The sequence below is a fragment of the Nomascus leucogenys genome, chromosome 4 (assembly GCF_006542625.1).
Source record: "Nomascus leucogenys isolate Asia chromosome 4, Asia_NLE_v1, whole genome shotgun sequence".
Lineage (NCBI taxonomy): Eukaryota > Metazoa > Chordata > Mammalia > Primates > Hylobatidae > Nomascus > Nomascus leucogenys.
The window spans coordinates 93426460-93452520 of record NC_044384.1 but is presented as its reverse complement, the minus strand read 5'-3'; the positions used below and the strand labels follow the sequence as shown (position 1 = coordinate 93452520).

The 26061-nt window shown below is 42.2% G+C and overlaps 1 protein-coding gene across 2 annotated transcripts in view; it reads left to right on the top strand.

Annotated features, from left to right (window-relative positions):
* Window positions 1-26061, top strand: part of ABHD6 (abhydrolase domain containing 6) — a 55691-nt gene that overhangs the window by 15883 nt on the left and 13747 nt on the right. For both annotated transcript variants that reach the window (XM_003257231.4, XM_030811544.1), the window contains exons 3-7: window positions 3241-3384; window positions 14160-14316; window positions 16228-16341; window positions 17835-17967; window positions 21596-21753. In XM_003257231.4, coding sequence (XP_003257279.1) covers window positions 3266-3384; window positions 14160-14316; window positions 16228-16341; window positions 17835-17967; window positions 21596-21753 — 681 coding nt within the window. In that variant the 5' untranslated portion in view covers window positions 3241-3265. The remainder of the gene's footprint in view (window positions 1-3240; window positions 3385-14159; window positions 14317-16227; window positions 16342-17834; window positions 17968-21595; window positions 21754-26061) is intronic.

Sequence of the window (26061 nt, the reverse complement as noted above, 5' to 3'; positions counted from 1 at the left end):
AATCTGAATTTACAGTGGCCCCCAGCAGTTTTTAAGGACTTTGTATGATGTGAAAAAGTCTTCTCAAAGCTGACAGTTCCCATCTTTGTCAACTCATTCACAGCCCACGATGTTCAAACAGATCTGTACAGATTCCCTTCAGTCTGTTATTGACTTGCTTACTCCTTGAAGGTGATGCCTTTTAGCAGGGTAAATTGTAGCCAGTGTTAAGTAGGTGACTCCTTCAGGGATTTTCGTAATTACTGAAAGAGGAAAGATGTCAGGTCTCTTATAGAGTCATTGGGAATGGTTGTTCCTAAAAGAAACGAAACAGATGGAACCCATTTTGTAAATGTGCTTTTCATTGATTCATTTTTACCTTATTTGTGTCCCGTGCCATACTTGACACTGAGAAAGAACACACATGATTGTCCCTACCCTCAAGGAGCTCTGGTTCCAGAAGGAGAAGCAGGCCAATGATTTCAGTGTGCTGGGAAAATTGTTTACAGTGACTAAGAAACTGAGAAGGCAGTTGCATCAGAGACAAAGACAGTGCTTATGCCCTGGGAAGGTGGCAGGTTTCATCACTGTAGACTCAGGACTGTACTCAGGTAGAGTATGTGTATATAATGAAAAGAACCATCTAACCTACCTATGGGTGCATCTGTCTTCTTCTTCAGGCTGTGAGGTGCTTGCTAGGCAAAAACCTCTTGAAGATGGAGAGCTCGTATCTTCATGGAGAAATTAGGGATGATGAATGTAGATACCTAACAGCAAAGCGGTTACAGAGACTAAGGACAGGCCATTTGAAAAAAATAAAAAATAGACAAAGTGGAGCTTGGTGCAAAGGTAGTGGATTGAAGTTAGAAACCTGTTTTGTAATCATGACTACCAGCTGGGTGACCTTGGGCAAGTTACTTAGCCTCTCAGAGCCTCAGTTTCCTCAACCTGTAAAACAGGATGAAACACTTGCCTTTCCTATGTGACAGGGTTGATGTGCTATATCAAGAGTTGGCAAATTATAGCCTACAGGTCAAATTTGGCCTACAGCCTATTTCTGTGAAGTTTTATTGGAACACAGTCATACTCATTCGTTACATGTCTTCAAGGCTGCTTTCTCATCCAGTGGCAGATTGAGTAGCTGTGATAGAGACTCTGTGTCCCACAGTGCTAAAATCATCACCGTCTGGCACTTTACAGAAAAAGTGTGCTGACCTTTGTGCTCAGTGGTCGTGAGGTTATACTGTGCTGCATTGAACTTATTATCAAATTGAATTAAGTATCAGTCGATAGAGGCAAATGGGAGAGATCACTCCATTTCCCAGGAAATGTAAGGAACGCCATGATTTGCTAGATGTTAATGCTTTTTCTTGAAGAAATCTGTATTATGTTTGGTGAGTCCTGCACACTTAGCACAGATGGCTGGGAATCAAGGCAGAGGGCCACGCCTGGCTTACAGGTCCTTCTAGGTGTTTTCTGTATTGGGGAGAATGACGGGACTTGAAATATATATTTATTATATATTTATATTTATATACTTTATGATATATATGTATATATACATATATGTGTATATACATATATATGTGTATACACACACACACACACACACACATATATATATAAAATAGAGATGAGGTCTTGCCATGTTGCCCAGGCTGGTCTTCAATGCCTGGCCTCAAGCGATCCTTCCACCTCTGCCTCCCAAAGTGTTGAGATTACAGGCATGGGCCACGGAACCCAGCCTGAAGTATTTTTCATTCTATGCTATAATGAACTGTATTATAAGCTCATAAGACAGGACAGGGCAGGGCCTCTGATACAGCTGGAATTCTAGTGCCCCGATAATGTGTCAGGTCTTAGTGTTGGTGCTGGGGACACCCAGTCCTTACTCTCATGCATCCCACATTCTAGCCTTCAGATGTGTAAGTCTTTAGGAAGACATCAGAAAGTACACTGAAAACTACCTTTTTGGCTTATTCCCCCCTAACTTTGTATTACGTATTTATTTTTTGAATTGGTTGCATATTTACATAACAACTTAAAAGTTTTAAAAAGTGAAAAACCAAGTTTCCTGTCTATTCCTGACACTTAGCTATCTAATTCCCCACCTTAGATGCAATCACTGTTACTGGTTTGTTGTATCCATGTGTACGTATATATTTGTTCATTGATTTCTTTAAAAGTCTGTCTTTTTTTTTTTTTAAGGTTCTCACTCTGTTGCCTAGGCTAGAGTGCAGTGGTGCAATCATAGCTTACTACAGCTTCAAACTCCTGGGCTCAAGTGATCCTCCCACCTTGGCCTCCCAAAGTGCTGGATCACAGGCATGAGCTACCATGCCCAACCTGTCCTCCTTTTTTATTTTTATTTATTTTTTATTTTTATTTTTTGAGATGGAGTCTTGTTGCGCAGGCTAGAGTGCAATGGCACAATCTTGGCTCACTGCAACCTCCGCTTCCTGGGTTCAAGCGATTCTCCTGCCTCAGCCTTCCGAGTAGCTGGGATTACAGGCACCTGCCACCACGCTCGGCTAACTTTTGTATTTTTAGTAGAGATGGGGTTTCATCATGTTGGCCAGGCTAGTCTCCAACTCCTGACCTTAAGTGATCCGCCCACCTCAGCCTCCCAAAGTGCTGGGATTAGAGGTGTGAGCCACTGCGCCTGGCTCCTTTTTTATTTTTGAATACTGCAAGCCTACAGAAAGATTGAAAGGATAATATCATGTAACCTTCACCTGGATTCCCCAGTGGTTAGCATTTTACCATATTTGCTTTATTTCTCTCTCTTCTCCTCCCACCAACACACACACACACACACACACATTTCTTTTTCTCTTCTGAACCTTTAAAAGTGAGTAGCAGATACCATTATACTTCACCCCTTACAACTTCAGCAGACATCTCCTAAGAGGGAAGATATTCTCCTACATACATACATAACCACAATTTCATCATCATACTCAAGAATTGTGTCACTGATACATTGACGTTGTCTAATACCCAGCCCTTACTCGGATTTCCACATTTGTCCCAACTATGTCCTTTATAATGTTTTTTACAAATCCAGGCTCCTCTGAAAAGTTCCTCGTTACTTTTAGTTGTCATGTCTATTTGGTTTTTTTTAAAGCACTTGCCTGCTTTGGTTTCCTCCTGTTCTTTACCCTCACTCTGGGAACTACACTTTTCTTGTCCCCTTTGCTTCTTTGCCTCTTTTCCCTTGATACAGAGTTTTAATATCGTCATTCTCTTTGGCCCCTGCAGGAGTCAGCCAGCCTGAAAGAGCAGGATGGATCTTGATGTGGTTAACATGTTTGTGATTGCGGGCGGGACGCTGGCCATCCCAATCCTGGCATTCGTGGCTTCATTTCTTCTGTGGCCTTCAGCACTGATAAGAATCTATTATTGGTAAGCCAGTTTTATCATTGACGTTTTCAAGAGTATCATAATATTGACATCTTCTCTGCTTGTCCTTTTTGTGGTTATTGTCCAACATTTTATCAGGAAATATTTCAGACAGAGAGAAAAGTTGAAAGGTACTCATCCTGTTTGGAATTTTGGGAATGCTCTTGAAGAATATTACCAGATCATTTCTTTCAGGTTTGTTTGTTTGTTGGTTTGTTTGTTTTTTGGAAACACAGTTGTGCTCTGTTGCCCAGGCCAGAGTGCAGTGGGATGATCTCGGCTCACTGCAACCTCCACTTCCTGGGTTCAATCAATTTTCCTGCTTCGGCCTCCAAGTAGCTGGGATTTTACAGGTGTGTGCCACCACACCTGGCTAATTTTTTTTGTATTTTTAGTACAGATGGCATTTCACCACATTGGCCAGGCTGGTCTTCAACTCCTGGCCTCAAGTGATCTGCCCATCTTGCCCTCTCAAAGTGCTGGAATTACAGGCATGAGCCATCATGCCCAGCCCTTTCAGGTTTCTGATAGCATCTTTGTCCACCCACATTCCCAAAGTCAGTGATTCTGTCTTCAAGCAAGAATTGTACATTTTTATGGGAACTCTTTTGGTATCTTCTTGATCATTGGTTGTTTTTGTTTGTTTGTTTTTTGGTTTGTTTTTTTTTTGAGACAGAGTCTCCCTCTGTCACCTAGGCTGGAGTGCAGTGGTGTGATCCCGGTTCACTGCAACCTCTGCCTCCCAGGCTCAAGCGATTCTCTTGCCTCAGCCTCCCAAGTAGCTGGGACTACAGGCACGTGCCACCATGCCTGGCTAATTTTTGTGTTTTTAGTAGAGACAGGCTTTTGCCGTGTTGGCCAAGCTGGTCTCGAACTCCTGACCTCAAGTGATCCTCCCACCTCAGCCTCCCAAAGTGCTGGGATTACAGGTGTGAGCCACCACGCCTGGCCTTCATCATTGGATTCTGACCCTGTGATGTCCTGACAGGTGCAGCGATGTCACTGAAAAATGAACAAGAAAGACCAGAACCATTGGGATGGCATGTATAGGACAGAATACTTTTAGAGTTGTTCTAGAAGTGTTCATTAGTAAAGAAGTGACAGAAAGAAAAAGAAGTTTCCAAAATATGTCATTCTTGTACCACTGTTATTATTCTTGTCCTATCTGGATACCACCTGTCCTTTTATTTTGTATTTCCTTTAGAGTGAGCCATCTTTTAAAAAAAATCCTTAAATCAAGTATTTAAAAAGTGATATGAATATCACTCCCTTAAGTGAAAAGCTTGCCATAAATAGTAAATTAATATCAAAAAGTGCCTGGCACAGTGGCTCATGCCTGTAATCCCAGCATTTTGGGAGGCCGAGGCAGGCAGATCACCTGAGGTCAGGAGTTCAAGACCAGCCTGACCAACATGGAGAAACCCAGTCTCTACTAAAAATACAAAATTAGCCAGGCGTGGTGGTTCATGCCTGTTATCCCAGCTACTTGGAAGGCTGAGGCAGTAGAATCGCTTGAACCTGGGAGGCGGAGGTGGCGGTGAGCTGCGATCACGCCATTGCGCTCCAGCCTGGGCAACAAGAACAGAACTCCATCTCAAAAAAAAATATGTATATATATATATATATCAAAAAGTAAAAATAAACACAATGACATTAAACAGTCTTATTAAATTGTTTCTCCTTTACTTTGTTACAAAGCATGAGCAGCGTGAAAGATGTAGCAGCCCTGAGCTGAGCCTTTCTCCTTGTTGGAATCAGAAGGGTAACAGTCAAAACGAAAGTGACTTTCTCATGATGTGCTTCATTGCCTTTTCATGCCACTGTCCAATTATCAAATGAAATTGCCCTTCCCACCCCCATGGTGTACATCCCCTGATGAAGGGAGCGCCAAAATAGACCTGGTTCCTCTCTGTGCTATAGGTAAGCCCACTGAGATCTAACTGGGACTTCGGGAAGTCAGAACTCACTTCTGTATGTAGAAGAGTCCAGGGAGGGTATTACGCCCTTTATCTGCCCTCCTTTCTGGCTCCCTTTTGTTTCACTTGAGTGTGGAATTTTCCGCCTGCCAGCCAAGCTCTGATCCTTGAAAGGAAACTAATTGAATGGAAGGGAGCTTTTCATCTTTTGCTCTTGCTCTCTGGGGGCGGGAGTGGGGAGTTGTGACCCCATCCCGAGTCCCCCGGGACCCACCTTCTGCATTGAGAAAGCGAGACTCACTCTGAAGCTGAAATGCCGTTGCCCTTGCAGTGCTAGTAGCGTTCTGTGCTTTGTGGGCTAAGGCTCCTGGATGACCCCTGACATGGAGAAGGCAGAGTTGCGTGCCCCTTCTCATGGCCTCGTCAAGGCATCATGGACTGCCACACACAAAATGCTGTTTTTATTAACCACGTGAAATGGAAGCAGAGAACGCAATTCACTGATGTGGCTCGTAACCATGGATATGGCCACATACAGAGGTGTGATTATGTAAAGGTTAATTCCACCCACCTCGTGTGGAAACTAGCCTCAATGCTGCATAGTCCCCCAACAGTTCCCTGGGCTGTCGAGGAGAAGGCTTTCAGAGTAAGGGTGTCAGGGTAATTTTGATGTTTCATTTGTAATGAGAAAAATAAGTTGATAGCAAATAATTTGCTTTTTTAATAAAGTTAAAATTCATGTTAACATAAAAGTCACCATTTTAAAGTGTACAATTCAAGGCTGGGCATGGTGGCTCACACCTGTAATCCCAGCACTTTGGGAGGCTGAGGCGGGCGGATCACTTGAGGCCAGGAGTTCGAGACCAGCCTGGCCAACATGGTGAAATCCTGTCTCTACTAAAAATACAAAAAATTAGCCAGGCATGGTGGTGCGTGCCTGTAATTCCAGCTACCTAGGAGGCTGAGGCAGAAGACTCGCTTGAACCTGGGAAGTGGAGGTTGCAGTGAGCCGAGATCGTGCCACTGCACTCCAGCCTGAGTGACAGAGTGAGACTCTGTCTAAATAAATAAATAAATAAATGAAATATAAATATAAATATAAATAAAGTGTACAATTCAGTGGTTTTAATATATTCAGAGTGTTGTACAACCATTACCACTATCTAATTTCAAATATTTCCACCTCCCCAAAGGAGTCCCTATACCTAGTAGCCATCACTCCCAGTTTCTCCCTTACTTCATCTTCTGGCAACCACTCATCTATTTCCTGTCTTTTCAGTGCCCATTATGGACATTTCACATAAATGGTGTTATACAATGTGTGACCTTTGTGTCTGGTTTCTCTCACTTAGCATAATGTTTTCAAGGTTCGTCCATGTTGTAGCATGCATCACTCCTTCACTTTCTGTTGTGGTTAAATAATATTCCATTGTGTGTATATACAGTTTGTTCATCCATTCATCTGTTGATGGACACTTGGGTTGTTTCCACCTTTTGGCTATTATGAATAATGCTGCATAGCAAATAATTCACTTTTATTAACAAACAATACCACAAAAAAACCAGAGAGGCCCCACAGTGCAGAGCATTCAGAGCGTCTTTAATTGGCAGTATGGAGGCATGGGGTCTTAAAGCCTGCCCACGCCTGTCACCTAGCTCAGTGCCGTGGCTGAAAGACAAACACAATGCTCTTTATTTTGTGAACTCAGGCACACAGGCCAAGAAGAAAACCCAGCTAGTTGTGGAAGATGAAAATCCTAGAAAACTTTTCAGATCATGCCAGGTGGCGCTGTGACACGGGCGATTATGATTTTAGTAATAAAACCCAGGATGCCATTGCAGAGAGCTGTCAGCAGTCCTGTGAGGCACTTCCTCCGCATCACTGAAATGCACAGACTGCTTCCTCCAAATAGCCTCACCGCAAGTGACATTTACACAGTGGTTGTCATAGAATGAGCAGCACCACCATGAGTCACTTATATCCCTTAACCACAGCGACTCCTCCAAAGGCTTTCATTTGCTCGGCTGCCAGTGATGACCACCAGTGGGTTCACCTCGCAGACCTAGGTGGGTCAGGTTAATTTTCAGGATTGCTACACAAACAGGATCAGCAGGCGGTAGAGGTAGCTTGGCACCCAGTCCCCGTTCCCCGCTGCCCTGCCACATGAGCATAGGGGTTTGGTGAAGTCATCACATTGTGCAAGCTCCTGGAGTTCCCTCTGGGATCATCTCAGCTCCTCAGGGAACAAGAACAGGTGTCCCCAGTAGGCCACAGCAAGTCTTCAGAGCAGCTCTCTCTGGGTCTAAGTGTCCCTGGAGCATGGCCAGCACACTTCCACAGCACCGTGGACTATGGCTGCTCCTGCAGGAGGTACCAAATGCTTCAACGTGAGTCAACAGAGAGCCACACCGGGGATGCTGTGGCCACTGCGGATGATATCAGGTCTGATTTTCATTGTGTAATGAAAATATCAGGACTGTTGACAAGATGAAAAAGACTGAGATTTTCTAAGATTTTTGTTTTCCCAAAGAAACTCAGTTGTGAAATCAAGGTAAGAAATCATAGTGAACAGTTCACTTATATAAATATAAGAAAGAAAAGGGGATAAGAATTGGAAAAGAAGAAATAAAGCTGACATTGTTTGCAGATGACACAATTGTGTACATGAAAGTCCAAAAAAATCTATAATTTGTTAGAATTAATAAGTGAATTTGGAGCTGGGTGCTGCAGCTCGTGCCTGTAATTTCAGCACTTTGGGAGGCAGAGGTGGGCGATTGCTTGAGTCCAAGAGTTTAAGACCAGCCTAGGCTGCTCACTGCAACCTCTGCCTCCCAGGCTCAAGTGATCCTCCCAGCTCAGCTTCCAGAGTAACTGGGGCTACAGGTGTGTGCCACCTTGCCAGCTAATTTTTGCAGGTTTTTGTAGAGACAGGCTCAAATTCCTGGGCTCAAGCGATCCACCCACCTTGCCCTCCCAGAATGCTGGGATTACAGTTGTAAGCCACCATGCCCAGCCTGGCTCTTTCTTTTTGTTGTGGTAAAATATATGTAACTTAAAAAAATGGAAAATAAGTGTTGGTGAGGATGTGGAGAGATTGGAACTCCCTATGCATTGCTGTTGGGAATGTAAAATAGTATAGTTGCTATGCACAAATTTGTTGGCTCCCCAGAAAGTTATACATTTAACATAACATCCAGCAATTCCACTTATGAGTGTAAATCCCAAAGAATTGCAAGCGGAGTCTCAATGTGTGTACCAATGTCCGTAGCAGCATTCTTTGCAATAGCGAAAAGATAGAAATAACCTAAATGTCCAACAGACAAATGGATAAACAAAATATGGTATATACACAATAGAATATTATTCAGCCTTAAAAAGGAATGACACTCTGATTCATGCTATTAATACAACATGGATGAACCTTGAGAACAACTGTGCTAAGTGAAACTAACCAGACACAAAAGGACAAATTTTGTATGATTCCACTTTTACCCAGAATAGACAAACTCATAGAGAAAGTAGAATAGAGGTTGCTAGGGGACTGGGGGAAATGAGGAGTTAATGTTTAATGGGCACAGAGTTTCTCTTTGGGATGATGAAAAGTTCTAGAAATGGATAGTGGTGGTAGTTTTACAGTGTTGTGTAATGTCGTTGATTGTACCCTTGTTAAAATGGTAAATGTTTATGTTATGTCTATTTTACCACAGTATAAAAAAAATCTGTAAGTACTTTTCTTCAGAGGTTCCTGTTAACTAGACAGAGACTTATAGGATGAGGACTCTGGACTCCAGGAGACTTTATTAAAGAGGAACCCCGAGGAAGTCCTCTCTGGGGCTTTTCTTTTTTTTTTTTTTTTCTTGAGACGGAGTCTCACTCTGTCGTCCAGGCTGGAGTGCAGTGGCGCAATCTCGGCTCACTGCAAGCTCCGCCTCCCGGGTTCACGCCATTCTCCTGCCTCAGCCTCTCCGAGTAGCTGGGACTACAGGCGCCCGCCACCACGCCCGGCTAATTTTTTTGTATTTTTTAGTAGAGACGAGGTTTCACTGCGGTCTCGATCTCCTGACCTCGTGATCCGCCCGCCTCAGCCTCCCAAAGTGCTGGGATTACAAGCGTGAGCCACTGCGCCCGGCCTCTGGGGCTTTTCTATTTAGGTCAATAGAGCCTTCAATGACTTCTGTCCCTGAAACAGGAGCAGTTTGGCTCTTGTACTGAGATTGTAAAAGATCTTGCTCCTGAGACATTCATTCATCCCACCTTAATTCTTCTCTTTGTTTCTGTTCTGTAAGGTTCTGCTTTTGTGAATTAGAGGTAATCTATTCTCTATTATCTGTTATCATTAAACCAAAGAAGATTTTTTCCATCTGGGCCATGGGTCTTTCAGAGTTTTTCAGCTGGCTTGGTATCTTAGAGTCATCTTCCTACTCTTTCGTTGAGGGGATCATTTGAAAATATTAGTTCTCTGGGCTGGGCATGGTGGCTCAGCGCCTGTAATCCCAGCACTTTGGGAGGCTGAGGGAGGCAGATCATCTGAGGTCAGGAGTTCAAGACCAGCCTAGCCAACATGGTGAAACCCTGTCTCTACTAAAAAAAAATACAAAAATTAGAGGCTAGGCGTTGTGGCCCACGCCTGTAATCCCAGCACTTTGGAAGGCCGAGGTGGGTAGATCACGAGGTCAGGAGTTTGAGACCAGCGTGGCCAACATGGTGAAACCCCGTCTCTACTACAAATACAAAAATTAGCCAGGTGTGGTGGCACGCGCCTGTAGTCCCAGCCACTTGGGAGGCTGAAGTGGGAGAATCGCTTGAAAGCAGAAGGTGGAGGTTGCAGTGAGCCTAGATCATGCCACTGCATTCCAGCCTGGGCAACAGAGCAAGACTCCGTCTAAAAAATAAAAATTAAAAAAAAACACAAAAATTAGCCGGACGTGGTGGTGCACGCATACAGGTGCAGGCGCCTGTAGTCCCAGCTACTTGGGAGGCTGAAGTGGGAGAATCGCTTGAAACCAGGAGGTGGAGGTTGCAGTGAACTGAGATCGCGCCACTGCACTCCAGCCTGTGCAACAAGAGTGAAACTCTGTCTCAAAAAAAAGAAAAAATATTAGTTTTCCAGCTCCTTGTTTCTGGAGCCTAGGTAAACTTGTCCAGTGGATGTACCAATTAAATGAAAAATATTGAGTAGTTCCAAAGAGCTCTGTCTGGTAATGAAGAAGCCCTCAATTCCTGAGTCCGGCAGTCTGGCCACCTTCCAACCCTGTGTCTCTTCATTCTGGTTCAAGTCATACTTGGCTCTCCCCCAGGCCCTTGCCTCTGCCGTCTCTACCTCCTGGCACATCTTCTCCAGCTTCCAGCTGATATATGTTGAGTATCCAGTAGTCTGCTGAAGTTTCACCTTTTCCACCGGGTCCTTCCAGCTCTTCCGTGATCTCACACTGTACTTTGTATGAGAGTTACAGAGAATTTGATGATTATAAAAACATAACCCATTCAAGCCCCACTCCCGGTACCAAAAATAAAAAATAATAAATAATTTAAAAATAAAAAGGTAACACAAAGAAAATGTAAATTACCCATAACCCCTGGAATAATTAATTTTCTTCAATGCTTCTTTTGTTCTTCCCACCTCTCTCCCCCACCACTCCATCTGTGTAAACTTAACAGTTTTTTTTTTAACAGAATTGGAATCAATAGTATTTAAAAAAAATGGGTCCTGTTTTTTCACTTGACATCATGTCATAAATATTTTTCCATGTTATTGAATATTCTTTGAAAACTCCATTTTAAATAATAGCAAAATAAGACATCACCTAGCTATATGGTAGTTTATCTAATATATTTCCTATTCATGGACACTAAAGTTAGTATTGATTTTTCTAATTTAAACAACACATAACGCTGGCTGGAACACTTTAAAAATATTCTTTTTCAAAGTTTCTACTTATTTCCTTGAGACAGATTATTCTTGGAATTATACTTACTAGGTCAACAAGGGGCATGAGGTTTCAAAGATTCTTGATATTTTATGCCAGATTGCTTTCTAGAAAGGCTGAACCTTATAACTGGTTATATAAACACACGCACGCGCACACACACACACACACACACGCCAGGTGCAGTGGCTCAGTGGCAGGATCACTTGAGTTCAAGACCAGCCCGGGCAATAAAGGGAGACCCAGTCTCTACCAAAAAAATTAAAAAATTAAAAAATTAGCCAGGCATGGTATATGCACCTGTAATTTCAGCTATTCAGGAGGCTGAGGTGGGAGGATCAGTTGGGCTTAGGAGGACAGAGCTGCAGTGAACCATGATTGTGTCACTGCACTCCAGCCTGGGTGACAGAGTAAGACCCCATCTCAACAAAAAACCCCACCACTTTTCTAATTTAGAAGCTCTTGAAGGGTATTCATATTTTTTTCTTTATTAATTTTGTATTTAAAAAATTTGGGGGGTACATAATAGGTATATATGGGGTACATGAGATGTTTTGATACAGGTATGCCATGTAAAATAAGCACATCATGGAGAATGGGGTATCCATCCCCTCAAGCATTTATCCTTTGAGTTACAAACAATCCAGTTACACTCTTCAAGTTATTTAAAAATTTACAACTAAGTTATTATTGACTATAGTCACCGTATTGTGCTATCAATAGTAGGTCTTATTCATTCATTCTATTTTTTTTTGTACCCATTAACCATCCCCACTTCTTCCCTACCCCCAACTACTCATCTCAGCCTCTGGTAACCATCCTTCTACTCTCTATGCCCATGAGTTCCATTGTTTTGATTTTTAGATCCCATAAATAAGTGAGAGCATGTGATGTTTGTCTTTCTGCGTCTGGCTTACTTCACTTAACATAATGATCTCCAGTTCCATCCATGTTGGTGCGCTATTCATATTTTTAATTACTAGTGAACTTGAACATGTTTTTTATGTTTGTTAGTCATTAATATCTTTTCTACTCTAAGGTACCTTTTCATTTATTTTGCCTAGTATTGAGTTAGGGTTTTAGCATGGTTGAGATCAATTTGTAAGCTTTTTATTTATTAAGGATATCATTCTGCAGCTGTCATATTCATCGCAAATATTTCCCCTAATTTTTCCTTTTAATTTTTGGTAAATGATATATTTGGAAGCACAAAATCATCTTTACATAATACTAATAACTATCATGTACTGAATACTTACCATGTGCTGGGCATTGAACAAAACTTTGTACATGGATTACCTCATCATTTAATCTTTGCCATATTCTTAGTGGAGTGCAGCATTTCCTCATATAAGATTATATAGTTAGTGTCTTATTCCATTTTGTGTTGCTACAGCAGAATGCCACAGACTAGGTAATTTATAAAGAAAATAAATTTGTTTGGCTGATTGTTCTGGAGGTTGGGAAGCCAAGAGAATGGCACCAATATCTGGCAAGGGCCTTCCTGCTATGTCATCCCATGGTGGAAGGTAGAAAGATAAGAGACTGTTGTAAGAGTGAGCCAGAGGCAATAGGGGGCCAGACTCACTTTTATCGGGAATCTACTCCCTCAGTAATGGCATTAATCTATTTATGAAGGCGAAACTGTCAGGGCCTAATTACCTCTTAACAGTCCCACTTCACAATGGCAATTAAATTTCAACATGAGTTTTGGAGGGAACATTCAAAGTCAGTAAGTGAATGAGCTGGGATGTGAATGGATGAACAAAGTCATGTTATGGTTTAGAATTTTGAAATATGCTTGCCTTGTTGTAAGAAGAGCTTTTAAGCTAGCCAATGCTATTATGTTCTTTACGTTTTGAGTAGGCAATGCAGTCATTAAAAAAGTTTCAAAAGAAACCAACCAGGTGCTGTTTAAGCAGCTGGACATCTGTAACCCCAGCACTCTGGGAGGCCAAGGTGGGTGCATCACTTGAGGCCAGGAGCTTGAGACTGGCCTGATCAACATGGCGAAACCCCATCTCTACTAAAAATACAAAAATTAGGCAGGTATGGTGGTGTGCACCTGTAACCCTAGATACTCAGCAGGCTGAGGCACAAGAATTGCTTGAACCCGGGAGGTGGAGGTTGCAGTGAGCTGAGATTGCCCCAGTGTGGGTGACAGAGCAAGACTTTATCTAAAAAAACAAACAAACAAAAAACCTGACCAAACAAACAAACAAAAAATCTTATGTATGCTCCCACATTTTTTGTATGCAGATAAAAGTAAATGAATATATATCTTCTCTCCCTCTCTGCTTATTTTACACAGAGTTAAGACCAGTCAGTTTAGGTTATTTGTTTTTGCGAGACTTGGCTACTTCTTTAGTGTGAAGTATCTTACAAAGTGCATCTCTGATTGAATTAATTATCTCTCATCTTGGAGGGATTCACCATGCAGAGAGTTCAATTTGTTTAGATGGTAATTTCATATTGAAATTGATTTTGGGCCAAAGTCCAGCACTGCCAAGTCTTATGTAACCAGCAGAAGCTGAGCTTTCAACCAGCTGCCATATGTTATGAGGAACAAAGCCAGAGGACCAGTGCAGATGGTTCTCAAGAAATAAGTTATCACTCTCAAAGTCTCTAGAAAGACATAGTATCAAAAGGTTATCATGTGTGGCATGCTTCTTAAGAAAACACATTTCCCTTCCTAGACAGATCAGTAAAATATATACCAAAATAGTTCATTTAAGGTGTTCTCTGGAATGGTTTGGCTTCGTGTTCCTTGAGGGTAAAGCTCAGGAGGACTCTAGAGACCGATGGAGGACAAGGGCTGGAGAAGTGTTTGTGTTATCACTAAGTAAGACTTATAGAGAGGACCTGTGCCCATCCTGAAGCCACTCATCTAGAGCTTACTGATTTTGTTTTGTCTTTATTTCCCACCCCCTCCAGGTACTGGCGGAGGACATTGGGCATGCAAGTCCGCTATGTTCACCATGAAGACTATCAGTTCTGTTATTCCTTCCGGGGCAGGCCTGGGCACAAACCCTCCATCCTCATGCTCCACGGATTCTCTGCCCACAAGGATATGTGGCTCAGTGTGGTCAAGGTGCAATTCTCGATTCTTCTCTCTTATAAGAAAAGGGAGTTGAGTGCTGTGGCTCATGCCTATAATCCCAGCACTTTGGGAGGCTGAGGCAGGAGGATTGCTTGAATCCAGGAGTTCAAAACCAGCCTGGACAACGTAAAGAAACCCTGTCTCTACAAAAAATGAAAAATTAGCCAGGTGTGGTGGTGCATGCCTGTAGTCCCGGCTACTCAGGAGACTGAGGTGGGAAGATTGCTTGAGCCTGGGGTGTCAAGGCTTCAGTGAGCCATGATCATGCCACTGCACTTAGCCTGGGCAACAGAATAAGACTCTGTCTCAAAAATAAAAAAATTTTAAAAAGGAAGAAGAAGAAAAGGGTTTCCACTAGGACATGATGTCATCAACAATGGTAGAAAGCAAAGGGAACTCAGAACTGTGGTGGTTCAAGTCATGTTAGAACTAATGCAGTGTGGCCTGGCACAGTGGCTCACACCTGTAATCCCAGCACTTTGGGGAGGCCAAGGCAGGCAGATCACTTGAGCCCAGGAGTTTGAGACGAGCCTGGGCAACATAGGGAGACTCCGTCTCTATAAAAAATACAAAAAAATTAGCCAGGCATGGTGGCATGCAGCTGTAGTCCCAGCTACTTTGGAGGCTGAGATGGGAGAATCACCTGAGCCTGGGAAGTCAAGGCTGCAGTGAACCAAGATCGTGCTATACCACACTCCAGCCTGGGCGAGAGGAGTGAGACCCTGTCTCAAAACAAACAAACAAACTAATGCAATATATTACTCATTCTTTTGTCAGAAAAAAATTATTGAGTTGAATATTATATATAAAACTCACTGCTGTGAGATCAGAGTTGGGCTTTTAAAAGTCATTTTTTTTGTACTCCCAAGTTTCTTCTCTTCCTCCCCCTCCATCTTCTTCCTTCACTCCTTTTCCTTTCCTTCCCACTCCCTCTTCTACGTCTGCTTTTTTCTTTTCCTTTGCCATTTAGAGAAACAGTCTTGATCTAGCAGCTTTCTGGAAGAGTTTTCCAAGTCACTTTTTGTCTTGGTTTACTTGGGTGTGGCAACTTGCTGCCCTTGGTAAGAGTGATCAGGTGTGAAGGTTGGGGCTGGCAGAAGTCTTGGGCAGGAAGCATCCCTGGCTCCCACCTCAGGCAAGACCATACCTGAGGGATCCCAAGTATCATCTACACCAGGAGGTGAAGACTCACACACCCTCTAGTTAGTTGTATTCTTCTTTCCAAATTCCACTGTGAGGACAGTCATTTTCATGCCTTGATGAACTTCCTGTCCCCTCCTCAGATAAGCATCTGTCTTATAACTGGATGTTTGTTTGTTGGTAACTTATGTTTCTCAGTTTCCTGGTTAAAAGTGGTACATATCTAAATGGAAGAAGGTGTTTTAGGATAATAATAATTTGGAAAATTAGACCTTAATGTAAAAAGAAACCAAACAAACCAGAATCGGGGTGATCAGATGTGGTTCTTGGGGAAAACATTGCACCTGTTGGCTCTGGAGCTGGCTAGGATATTAGAGAACAGAACCATCCCTTCCAGTTCCAAGTCAGCAGCTGCATGGCTGGAGTAAGTGTGGAAGGGGAGCGGGAAAGGACGAGGCAGTACGTATCAACCGGTGTGAAGAAAAAGCAAGAGACTTAAGCCTGCTGCCCCGACTTTGTCCCCTTTTTACAGGCATCTCCTGAGCCTGCTTCCATCTATGTATTAGTCTTTGTGGGCCTCTGCTCCCGATGAGGCTACTGGCAATGCTTTTTCAATTACTGGGGTAAAACACTGAGTGGCCAAGACCCATACATTCCCAGGGATGGCTGTCTGGGTCACTGTACATGGGGCAACCTCCCAAGAAAATGGGCAGACATGTTTTGCACACCACATACTGACTCTCTGGGTCTGTGTGTCCTCAGTTCCTTCCAAAGAACCTGCACTTGGTCTGCGTGGACATGCCAGGACATGAGGGCACCACCCGCTCCTCCCTGGATGACCTGTCCATAGATGGGCAAGTTAAGAGGATACACCAGGTAAGCAGGAGGCTCTACCAAAGATTGCCCAGACTGTCTCAGCCACCATTGCATGTCCGAGTCTGGAGAGCAGGGAAGGGAGTCCCATGCTACCTCATGACCAGTCTTCCATACATTCTGTCTACAAGTGATGGCAAGCCAAATGGCAACCTGATGATATCTCCGGTTGGCAATGGAGAGCCAGGGCTTATTATAGACTCTAAGCCTATTGCAGTTGTTTGTAACGAAATACAATCTGAGCATTTAGATTTAGAATTTCTTAAAACCAATTCCCTTCCTAGGGATCTCTTTTTCTGCTCACCAGTTATATGATGACAGTAATAGCCCCTCTGCCTAGCTGGGGAGGGTGTTCTTCACATTATAACATACTTTAGCATCTATTGCTAGCACCTATTTTAGAATCTATCTCTAGCCTTCTCTGGCTAAGCTTTCAAGATCATGGGAGTTTAAGAGCCATTTCAGAATGGGGTAGCCTGTAAGTTTCAGGTTGACCTTAAGTTTATTTTCCCCCAAATGAGGATATTTAATATCTGCCTCCTCCATTAAACTGTTTTTTAAATTAGGCCAGGAACCTTGTCTTTTTAGCTCTTTGCTGTGTTTTCAGCATCTAATCATAGTTTCCTGTACATAATAGATATCCAGTAAATATTTTTTAGAATGCTGGATAGTTGGGTGGATGGCTGATTGGATGATTGGATGGATAGATGGATGGATGGTTGGATGGATGGATGGTTGAATAGACAAATGGATGGGTAGTTATATGAATGGATGGTCAGATGGACGAGAAGAGCTTTAAATTAGCGCAGGAGCCCTCAAACTACAGCCCATGAGCTATGTTTAGCTTGTACCTATTTTTGTAAACTAAATTTTACTGGAACACAGCCACACTCACTCATTTATTTAATACATACTGCCTTTGACTGCTTTTGTCTGCAACAGTAGAGTTGAATAGTTGCAACAGATCATGTGGCTCTCAAAGCAGAAAATATTTACTCTCTGGACCTTTATAGAAAACTTCATCAGCCTGGACAATATGGTGAAACCTCATCTCTACAAAAAAAAAAAAAAAAAAATCCAGATGTGGTGGTGCATGCCTGTAGTTCTAGCTACTTGGGAGGCTGAGATGCGAGGATCACCTGAGCCCCAGAGGTCAAGGCTGCACTGAGCCATGATCACGCCACTGCACTGTAGCCTGGGTGACAGAGTGAGACCCTGTCTCAGAAAAAAAGAAAAGTTTGCTGACTCATTAATTAGCAGAATCCCTGTTGATTTTATATTTATAAATGCCCTCTCAATCTCTTGTGCCAGATAAAGAGAAGTCCATGCATGCCACAAGGATCATCTTATAATGGATCCAGTAGAGTTTCAGACTCTCTTTAAACAGTAGTCATTTTCAGTTGTCCATAGGAAGTCCAGGGGACTTCTATGCTGTAATCACCATTGCCATTGTCTACAGCTGTATAACCAAGCCACTTTCTCATTTCCCTTCCTAGTTTGTAGAATGCCTGAAGCTGAACAAAAAACCTTTCCACCTGGTAGGCACCTCCATGGGTGGCCAGGTGGCTGGGGTGTATGCTGCTTACTACCCATCGGATGTCTCCAGCCTGTGTCTTGTGTGTCCTGCTGGTAAGTTATGAGGCTGAAACATCCCTCAGCAGGGATGAATCCCTGAAGAAACAAGTAGCTAGTGTCTGCTATGACTGTTTTTTAGAATCATCTTTTTGATGTATGCTTGAGAGATATCCAGTGTTTTACTGATCACTCTAACCAACCAATAGTTATATAATCATAATCATAACCAGACTGATTTTGAAAATAAAGAGCCAGCCTTGTTACACCAAGAATTTTAGGTGGGGCCAGGCACAGTGGCTCATGCCTGTAAACATTTAAAATTAAAAAAAAAAAAAAAGGACTGTTTGAAGTGGTTGATTAAAATGTATATAGTGCTTTGCAGCACATACTTTGAAATACAATGTTACTATTAACATCCAACATTTATCGGGCTCTTATGAGCTAAGCTCTTTATATGAATTTAATTCTTGCAGTAGCCCTGTGAGGTAAAGGTACTATAATTATGCCCCTCTCCTTTTTGGTAAAAACTGAGAGATCTTTATTACAATAAGATCTTAAAAAAAAATCAAACTTTAGTTTCTCTACTGTTACACGTACATATGTCAACGTGAAGTGTAACATGTTCTCAGATATTACCATTTGAAGTTGGATTTTAAATTTGTTTTTCTTCCATAAGTCTTTAGACTTGTATTTATAATATATAATAGATAAAAATCATATTTTCTTTCTTTCTCCTCTATCTCCCTCTCTCTTTTTTTTTCTTTTTGAGACAGTCTGTTGCTCAGCCTGGAGTGCAGTGGTGCAATCACGGCTCACTGCAGCCTTGACCTCCCAGATTCAAGCAGTTCTTGTGCCTCAGTCACCTAAGTAGCTGAGATTACAGGCATGTGCCACCATGCCCAGCTAATTTTTTGTATATTCAGTAGAGGTGGAGTTTCACAACGTTGGCTAGGCAAACTTGAATCCTGTTGGCCAGGATCCTGTTGGCCTGAGTCACTTGAACTCCTGGTCTCAAGCGATCTGCATGCCTCCACCTCCCGAAGTGCTGGGAATAGGCGTGAGCCACTGCACCCGGCCTCTCTCTCTCTTTGGTGCTTGATTGGGGTATTATTTACACATAGTAAATTGTCCAAATTTAAATGTGCATCTCAATGACTTTTTACATATGCAGTTACCATGCAGGTCAAGATATTATGCCCATTTTATAAATGGGAACATTGAGGCACAAAGAAATTGCATTAGTGCCAGAATCACAACAGGAACAGAGCCCAGGCTGCCTGACTCCAGAACCCAAGCTGTGATGTTTGGAAGTCCTTGTATGTTTACTGCCTCCTTTTTATGACTCATATCTTCTACTTCCTCTGTATGATTCAACTAGAATCCAGCCATGAATTGAACATTTAATGACTTTTACTGAAACTTAACTAAATTGACCTTTAAAATCCTTCTGCCACTCTGAAAGCTAATCATTTTTGATATGTTAAGGACATTGAAATTGAAGAGAAGACACCAAAGGGTGTTCTCCTCTCTTTTTTTCAAGTATCATGTCTGAAATAATTTGATCTTATAATAATAAGTTTGAGAATTGAAGGAACAGCATCTATGGAAGGTTTTTAGATTTTAAATCACTTACAGGAAGTAAAATCTAACTGGCTTTTTCAAGTATAGGTTCATTTGCTGAGAAAAAATTGACATCCGAATCTCAACTGGAAATTTAAAATTAAGTTTGTATGTGAAAATTAAAAAGTAGAAATAAATTCAGGATTATATTCTACCAAGAGTTTTAAAATAAACTTTCTAAAAATTTTGAAATAATTTTAAATTTACAGAAAAATTGCAGAGCTATTATAGAGAGCCCCATATAACCTTTACTCAGTTTCCCCATTAATAGCTCACATTACCACAGTAAATTTGTCACAACTAAGAAACCAACATTAGTATATTACTGTTAACTAAATTCCAGGCTTTATTTGGATATTTATTTCCACCCCCTGCCATGTGTCCAAGTGTTCTAATTGTTCAGTTCCCACCTATTTATTTAGTTTTTCAACTCATGTCCTTTTTCTGTTCTGGGATCCAGTCCAGGATATATCACGTGACATCTAACCTAGGTTTAGTTTTAAAGAGAGAGGAAATAGATAATGTCATCTGCTTCATGGCATCATGAAAGCCATACATCATACCCATGTTAGATTTAAAGGGTTTGCTGGACATAGATTTGTAAAGTGTGGGTTTCTGGATCACGACCAGTATTATTGATGCTATTGCCTTTCTTTGTAAAATCTAGCTCTTTTCTAGACTTTGCTGGGTGAGGTAGCTCACACCTGTAATCTCAACACTTTGGGAGGCTGAGAGGGGAGGATTGCTTGAGGCCAGGACTTCAAGACCAGCCTAGGGGAGACCCCATCTCAACAAAAATTTAAAATTAAAAAAAAATCTAACATGTACACGTATGTTTATTGCAGCACTATTTACAATAGCAAAGACTTGGAACTAACCCAAATGCCCATCAATGATAAACTGGATTAAGAAAATGTGGCACATATACACCATGGAATACTATGCAGCCATAAAAAAGAATGATTTCATGTCCTTTGCAAGGACATGGATGAAGCTGGAAGCATCATTCTCAGCAAACTAACACAGGAACAGAAAACCAAACACTGCATGTTCTCACTCATAAGTGGGAGTTGAACAATGAGAACACATGGACACAGAAAGGGGAACATCACACACTGGGGCCTGTCAGAGGGTGGAGGTCACGAGGAGGGAGAGCATTAGGACAAATGCCGAATGCATGAGGGGCTTAAAACCTAGATGACGGGTTGATAGGTGCAGCAAACCACCGTGGCACATGTATACCTATGTGACAAACCTGCACGTTCTGCCCATGTATCCCAGAACTTAAAGTAAAAAAAAAAAAAAAAAAAAAAAATCTAATTATTTGGCTAAGCTAAATGCCTAGAAATTTGCTCCATGCTGGAAGTGAAAATTAGTTTTGCCCTCTTGCATACATAGCATCAGCTTCTGTGGACTCTCATGTCATGCCCTGAGGTGATGGGAGATAATGAGCAATCTCAATTTTGCTGTCCTAGAGGAAGAGCAACTGTGGAGAAGGCAGCAGGGTTGCTGCTCTAAAGCAAGGGACAGCTGGGAAGACTCCCAGTCCCCCTGTGTTTTGTCATTGACCCCAAATAAGAGAGTACCACGTGGGTCCAGGCCAAAGGAAGGAGTGTCATTCATGCCAGCCCTATGTTTTCTTCCGGTCATGTATTTCCTCATGTTTCCCGTCAACACTCAGATGTGCTTAGGCAAGTTGTCTTCTAGGCTAACCCTCCTTAAATTCTATCATACATATGCATCCCCTGGCTACTTGTGAGAATGCAAATTCTGGTTCAAGAGGCTCAGGGAGGGGCAGCGTCTGCATTTCTCGTGGGCTTTTGATGCTCCATGGACTACAGTGTGAGTGACCAGTCCCTGAAATATGTAGAAGGATTTTTTTGTGTGTTTCTCAGTGTGGTTTTGATTTGAGCAAGGATGGCAGTACCAACAGAAAAGAAATCTACTCATGAAATAAACCTGAAATATATTAACTCTGGGCTGCTATCAGAAGTTCCCTATATAAAATGGGTTGGTAAGAAGGTGGATGTATCATCAAGTCATTTGGGTTTGAATCCCACAGGCCTGCAGTACTCAACTGACAATCAATTCGTACAACGGCTCAAAGAACTGCAGGACTCTGCCGCCGTGGAGAAGATTCCCTTGATCCCGTCTACCCCAGAAGAGATGAGTGAAATGCTTCAGCTCTGCTCCTATGTCCGCTTCAAGGTGCCCCAGCAGGTAACATGGTTGCAGCAGCGACACAACTACCCTCCCCAGAGGCCCAGGAGCGAGTACCAGCTTCCTGCACGTATTCCCTCCTTCATCTACTCATTGACTCCTTCTCGTCCTCTTCTGTATATATTCAACAAGTGTCTCTGCAGTGCCTGCAACATGCTGGGCACTGTGCTGGCATGGTGATCAATAAAGCCAAGAAGGTCCCTGGGCAGACAATAACAAGTAAACAATGAACTACCAGTGGTCATGAGTTTTATAGCAGAAATGAAGATGGTGTAGTGATTGAATACAAGGAGGCAGGGGTGGCTTTGATAAGCCTCTTCTAGGGACAGCATATGCAGAGGTGGAAAAACATACATATTCAAGACAAAGGAGGCCAGGGTAGCTGGAGCCCCAAGAATAAGAGAATGGTGAAGATGGAGTTAGAAAGGGAGGCAGGGGCTAAATCAGAGATACTCAATTGAAAAACTAAAAATCTTAGGACCCCCTTATACTCTTTTATTTATTTATTTATTTATTTTCAGACAGAGTCTCGCTCTGTCACCTAGGCTGGAGTGCAGTGGCATGATCTCGGCTCACTGCAACCTCCGCCTCCCAGGTTCAAGTGATTCTTCTGCCTCAGCCTCCTGAGTAGCTGGGATTATAGGCGTGCACCACCACGCCTGGCTAATTTTTCATTTTTAGTAGAGATGGGGTTTCACCATGTTGGTCAGGCTGGTCTTGAACTCCTGACCCCGTGATCCATCCACCTCGGCCTCTGAAAGTGCTGGGATTACAGGCGTGAGCCACCGCACCTGGCTAGGACCCCTTATCCTCTTTTTTTTTTTAATATACTTTAAGTTCTAGGGTGCATGTGCACAGCGTGCAGGTTTCATACATAAGTATGCATGTGCCATGTTGGTTTGCTGCACCCATCAACTCATCATTTGCATTAGGTATTTCTCCTAATGCTATCCCTCCCCTAGCCCCCACCCCCTGCCATGTGTCCAAGTGTTCTAATTGTTCAGTTCCCACCTATGAGGGAGAATATGTGGTGTTTGGTTTTCTTTCCTTGTGATAGTTTGCTGTGAATGATGGTTTCCAGCTTCATCCATGTCCCTGTAAAGGACATGAACTCATCCTTTTTATGGCTGCATAGTATTCCATGGTGTATATGTGCCACATTTTCTTAATCCAGTCTACTGTTGATAGACATGTGGGTTGGTTCCAAGTCTTTGCTATTGTAAATAGTGCTGCAATAAACATATGTATGCATGTGTCTTTATAGTAGCATGATTTATAGTCCTTAGGGTATATACCTAGTAATGGGATTGCTGGGTCAAGTGGTATTTCTAGTTCTAGATCCTTGAGGAATCACCACACTGTCTTCCACAATGGTTGAACTAATTTACACTCCCACCAACGGTGTAAAAACGTTCCTATTTCTCCACATCCTCTCCAGCATCTGTTGTTTCCTGACTTTTTAATGATTGCCATTCTAACTGGTGTGAGATGGTATCTCATTGTGGTTTGATTTGCATTTCTCTGATGACCAGTGATGATGAGCAGTTTTTCATGTGTCTGTTGGCTGCCTAGATGTCTTCTTTTGAGAAGTGTCTGTTCATATCCTTTGCCTACTTTTTGATGGGGTTGTTTTTTTTTCTGGTAAATTTGTTTGAGTTCTTTGTAGATTCTGGATATTAGCCCTTTGTCAAATGGGTAGATTGCAAAAATTTTCTCCCATTCTGTAGGTTGCCTGTTCACTCTGACGGCAGTTTCTTTTGCCATGCAGAAGCTCTTTAGTTTAATTAGATCCCATTCGTCTATTTTGGCTTTTGTTGCCATTGTTTTTGGTGTTTTAGTCATAAAGTTCTTGCCCATGCCTATGTCCTGAATGGTATTGCCTAGGTTTTCTTCTAGGGTTTTTATAGTCTTAGGTCTGACATTTAAGTCTTTAATCCATCTTGAATTAATTTTTGTATAAGGTGTAAGGAAAGGATCCAGTTTCATCTTTCTACATATGGCTAGCCAGTTTTCCCAGCACCATTTGTTAAATAGGGAATCCTTTCCCCATTTCTTGTTTTTGTCAGGTTTGTCAAAGATCAGATGGTTGTAGATGTGTGGTGTTATTCCTGAGGCCTCTGTTCTGTTCCATTTGTCTATATATCTGTTTTTGTACCAGTACCATGCTGTTTTGGTTACTGTAGGCTTGTAGTATAGTTTGAAGTCATGTAGCTTGATGCTTCCAGCTTTGTTCTTTTTGCTTAGAATTGTCTTGGCAATGTGGGCTCTTTTTCGGTTCCGTATGAAGTTTAAAGTAGTTTTTTTCCAATTCTGTGAAGAAAGTCATTGGTAGCTTGATGGGGATGGCATTGAATCTATAAATTACCTTGGGTGGTATGGCCATTTTCACGATATTGATTCTTACTATCCATGAGCATGGAATGTTGTTCCATTTGTTTGTGTCCTCTTTTATTTCGTTGAGCAGTGGTTTGTAGTTCTCCTTGAAGAGGTCCCTCACATCCCTTGTAAGTTGGATTCCTAGGTATTTTATTCTCTTTGTAGCAATTGTGAATGGAAGTTCACTCATGATCTGGCTCTCTGTTTGTCTGTTATTGGTATATAGGAATGCTTGTGATTTTTGCACATTGATTTTGTATCCGGAGACTTTGCTGAAGTTGCTTATCAGCTTAAGGAGATTTGGGGCTGAGACGATGGGGTTTTCTAAATATACAATCATGTCATCTGCAAATGGACAATTTGACTTCCTCTTTTCCTAACTGAATATCCTTTATTTATTTCTCTTGCCTGATTGCCCTGGGCAGAACTTCCAACACTATATTGAATAGGAGTGGTGAGAGAGGGCATCCTTATCTTGTTCCAGTTTTCAAAGGGAATGCTTCCAGTTTTTGCCCATTCAGTATGATTCTGGCTGTGGGTTTGTCATAAATAGCTCTTATTATTTTGAGATATGTTCCTTCAATACCTAGTTTATTGAGAGTTTTTAGCATGAAGGGTTGTTGAATTTTGTCAAAGGCCTTTTCTGCATCTATTGAGATAATCATATGGTTTTTGTCGTTGGTTCTGTTTATATGCTGGATTACATTTATTGATTCGTGTATGTTGAACCAGCCTTGCATCCCAGGGATGAAGCCGACTTGATCGTGGTGGAGAAGCTTTTTGATGTGCTGCTGGATTCGGTTTGCCAGTATTTTATTGAGGATTTTCACATCGATGTTCATCAGGGATATTGGTCTGAAATTCTCTTTTTTTGTTGTGTCTCTGCCAGGCTTTGGCATCAGGATGATGCAGGCCTCATAAAATGAGTTAGGAGGATTCCCTCTTTCTCTGTTGATTGGAATAGTTTCAGAAGGAATGGTACCAGCTCCTCCTTGTACCTCTGGTAGAATTTGGCTGTAAATCTGTCTGGTCCTGGACTTTTTTTGGTTGGTAAGCTATTATTGCCTCAATTTCAGAGCCTGTTATTGGTCTATTCAGAGATTCAACTTCTTCCTGGTTTAGTCTTGGGAGGGTGTATGTGTCGAGGAATTTATCCATTTCTTCTAGATTTTCTAGTTTATTTGTGTAGAGGTGTTTATAGTATTCTCTGATGGTAGTTTGTATTTCTGTGGGATCGGTGGTGATATCCCCTTTATCATTTTTTATTGCATCTATTTGATTCTTCTCTCTTTTCTTCTTTATTAGTCTTGCTAGCGGTCTGTCAATTTTGTTGATCTTTTCAAAAAACCCAGCTCCTGGATTCATTGATTTTTTGAATGGTTTTTTGTGTCTCTATCTCTTTCAGTTCTGCTCTGATGTTAGTTATTTCTTGCCTTCTGGTAGCTTTTGAATTTGTTTGCCCTTGCTTCTCTAGTTCTTTTAATTGTGCTGTTAGGAGGCTGGGCGCGGTGGCTCACACCTGTAATCCCAGCACTTTGGGAGGCCGAGGTGGGCGGATCACGAGGTCAGGAGATCGAGACCATGGTGAAACCCCGTCTCTACTAAAAATACAAAAAATTAGCCAGGCGTGGTGGTGGGTGCCTATAGTCCCAGCTACTCAGAGAGGCTGAGGCAGGAGAATGGCGTGAACCCGGGAGGCGGAGCTTGCAGTGAGCCGAGATCGAGCCACTGCACTCCAGCCTGGGCGACAGAGCAAGACTCCGTCTCAAAAAAAAAAAAAAAAAAAAATTGTGCTGTTAGGTTGTCGATTTTAGATCTTTCCTGCTTTCTCTTGTGGGCATTTAGTGCTACAAATTTCCCTCTACACACTGCTTTGAATGTGTCCCAGAGATCCTGGTACATTGTGTCTTTGTTCTCATTGGTTTTAAAGAA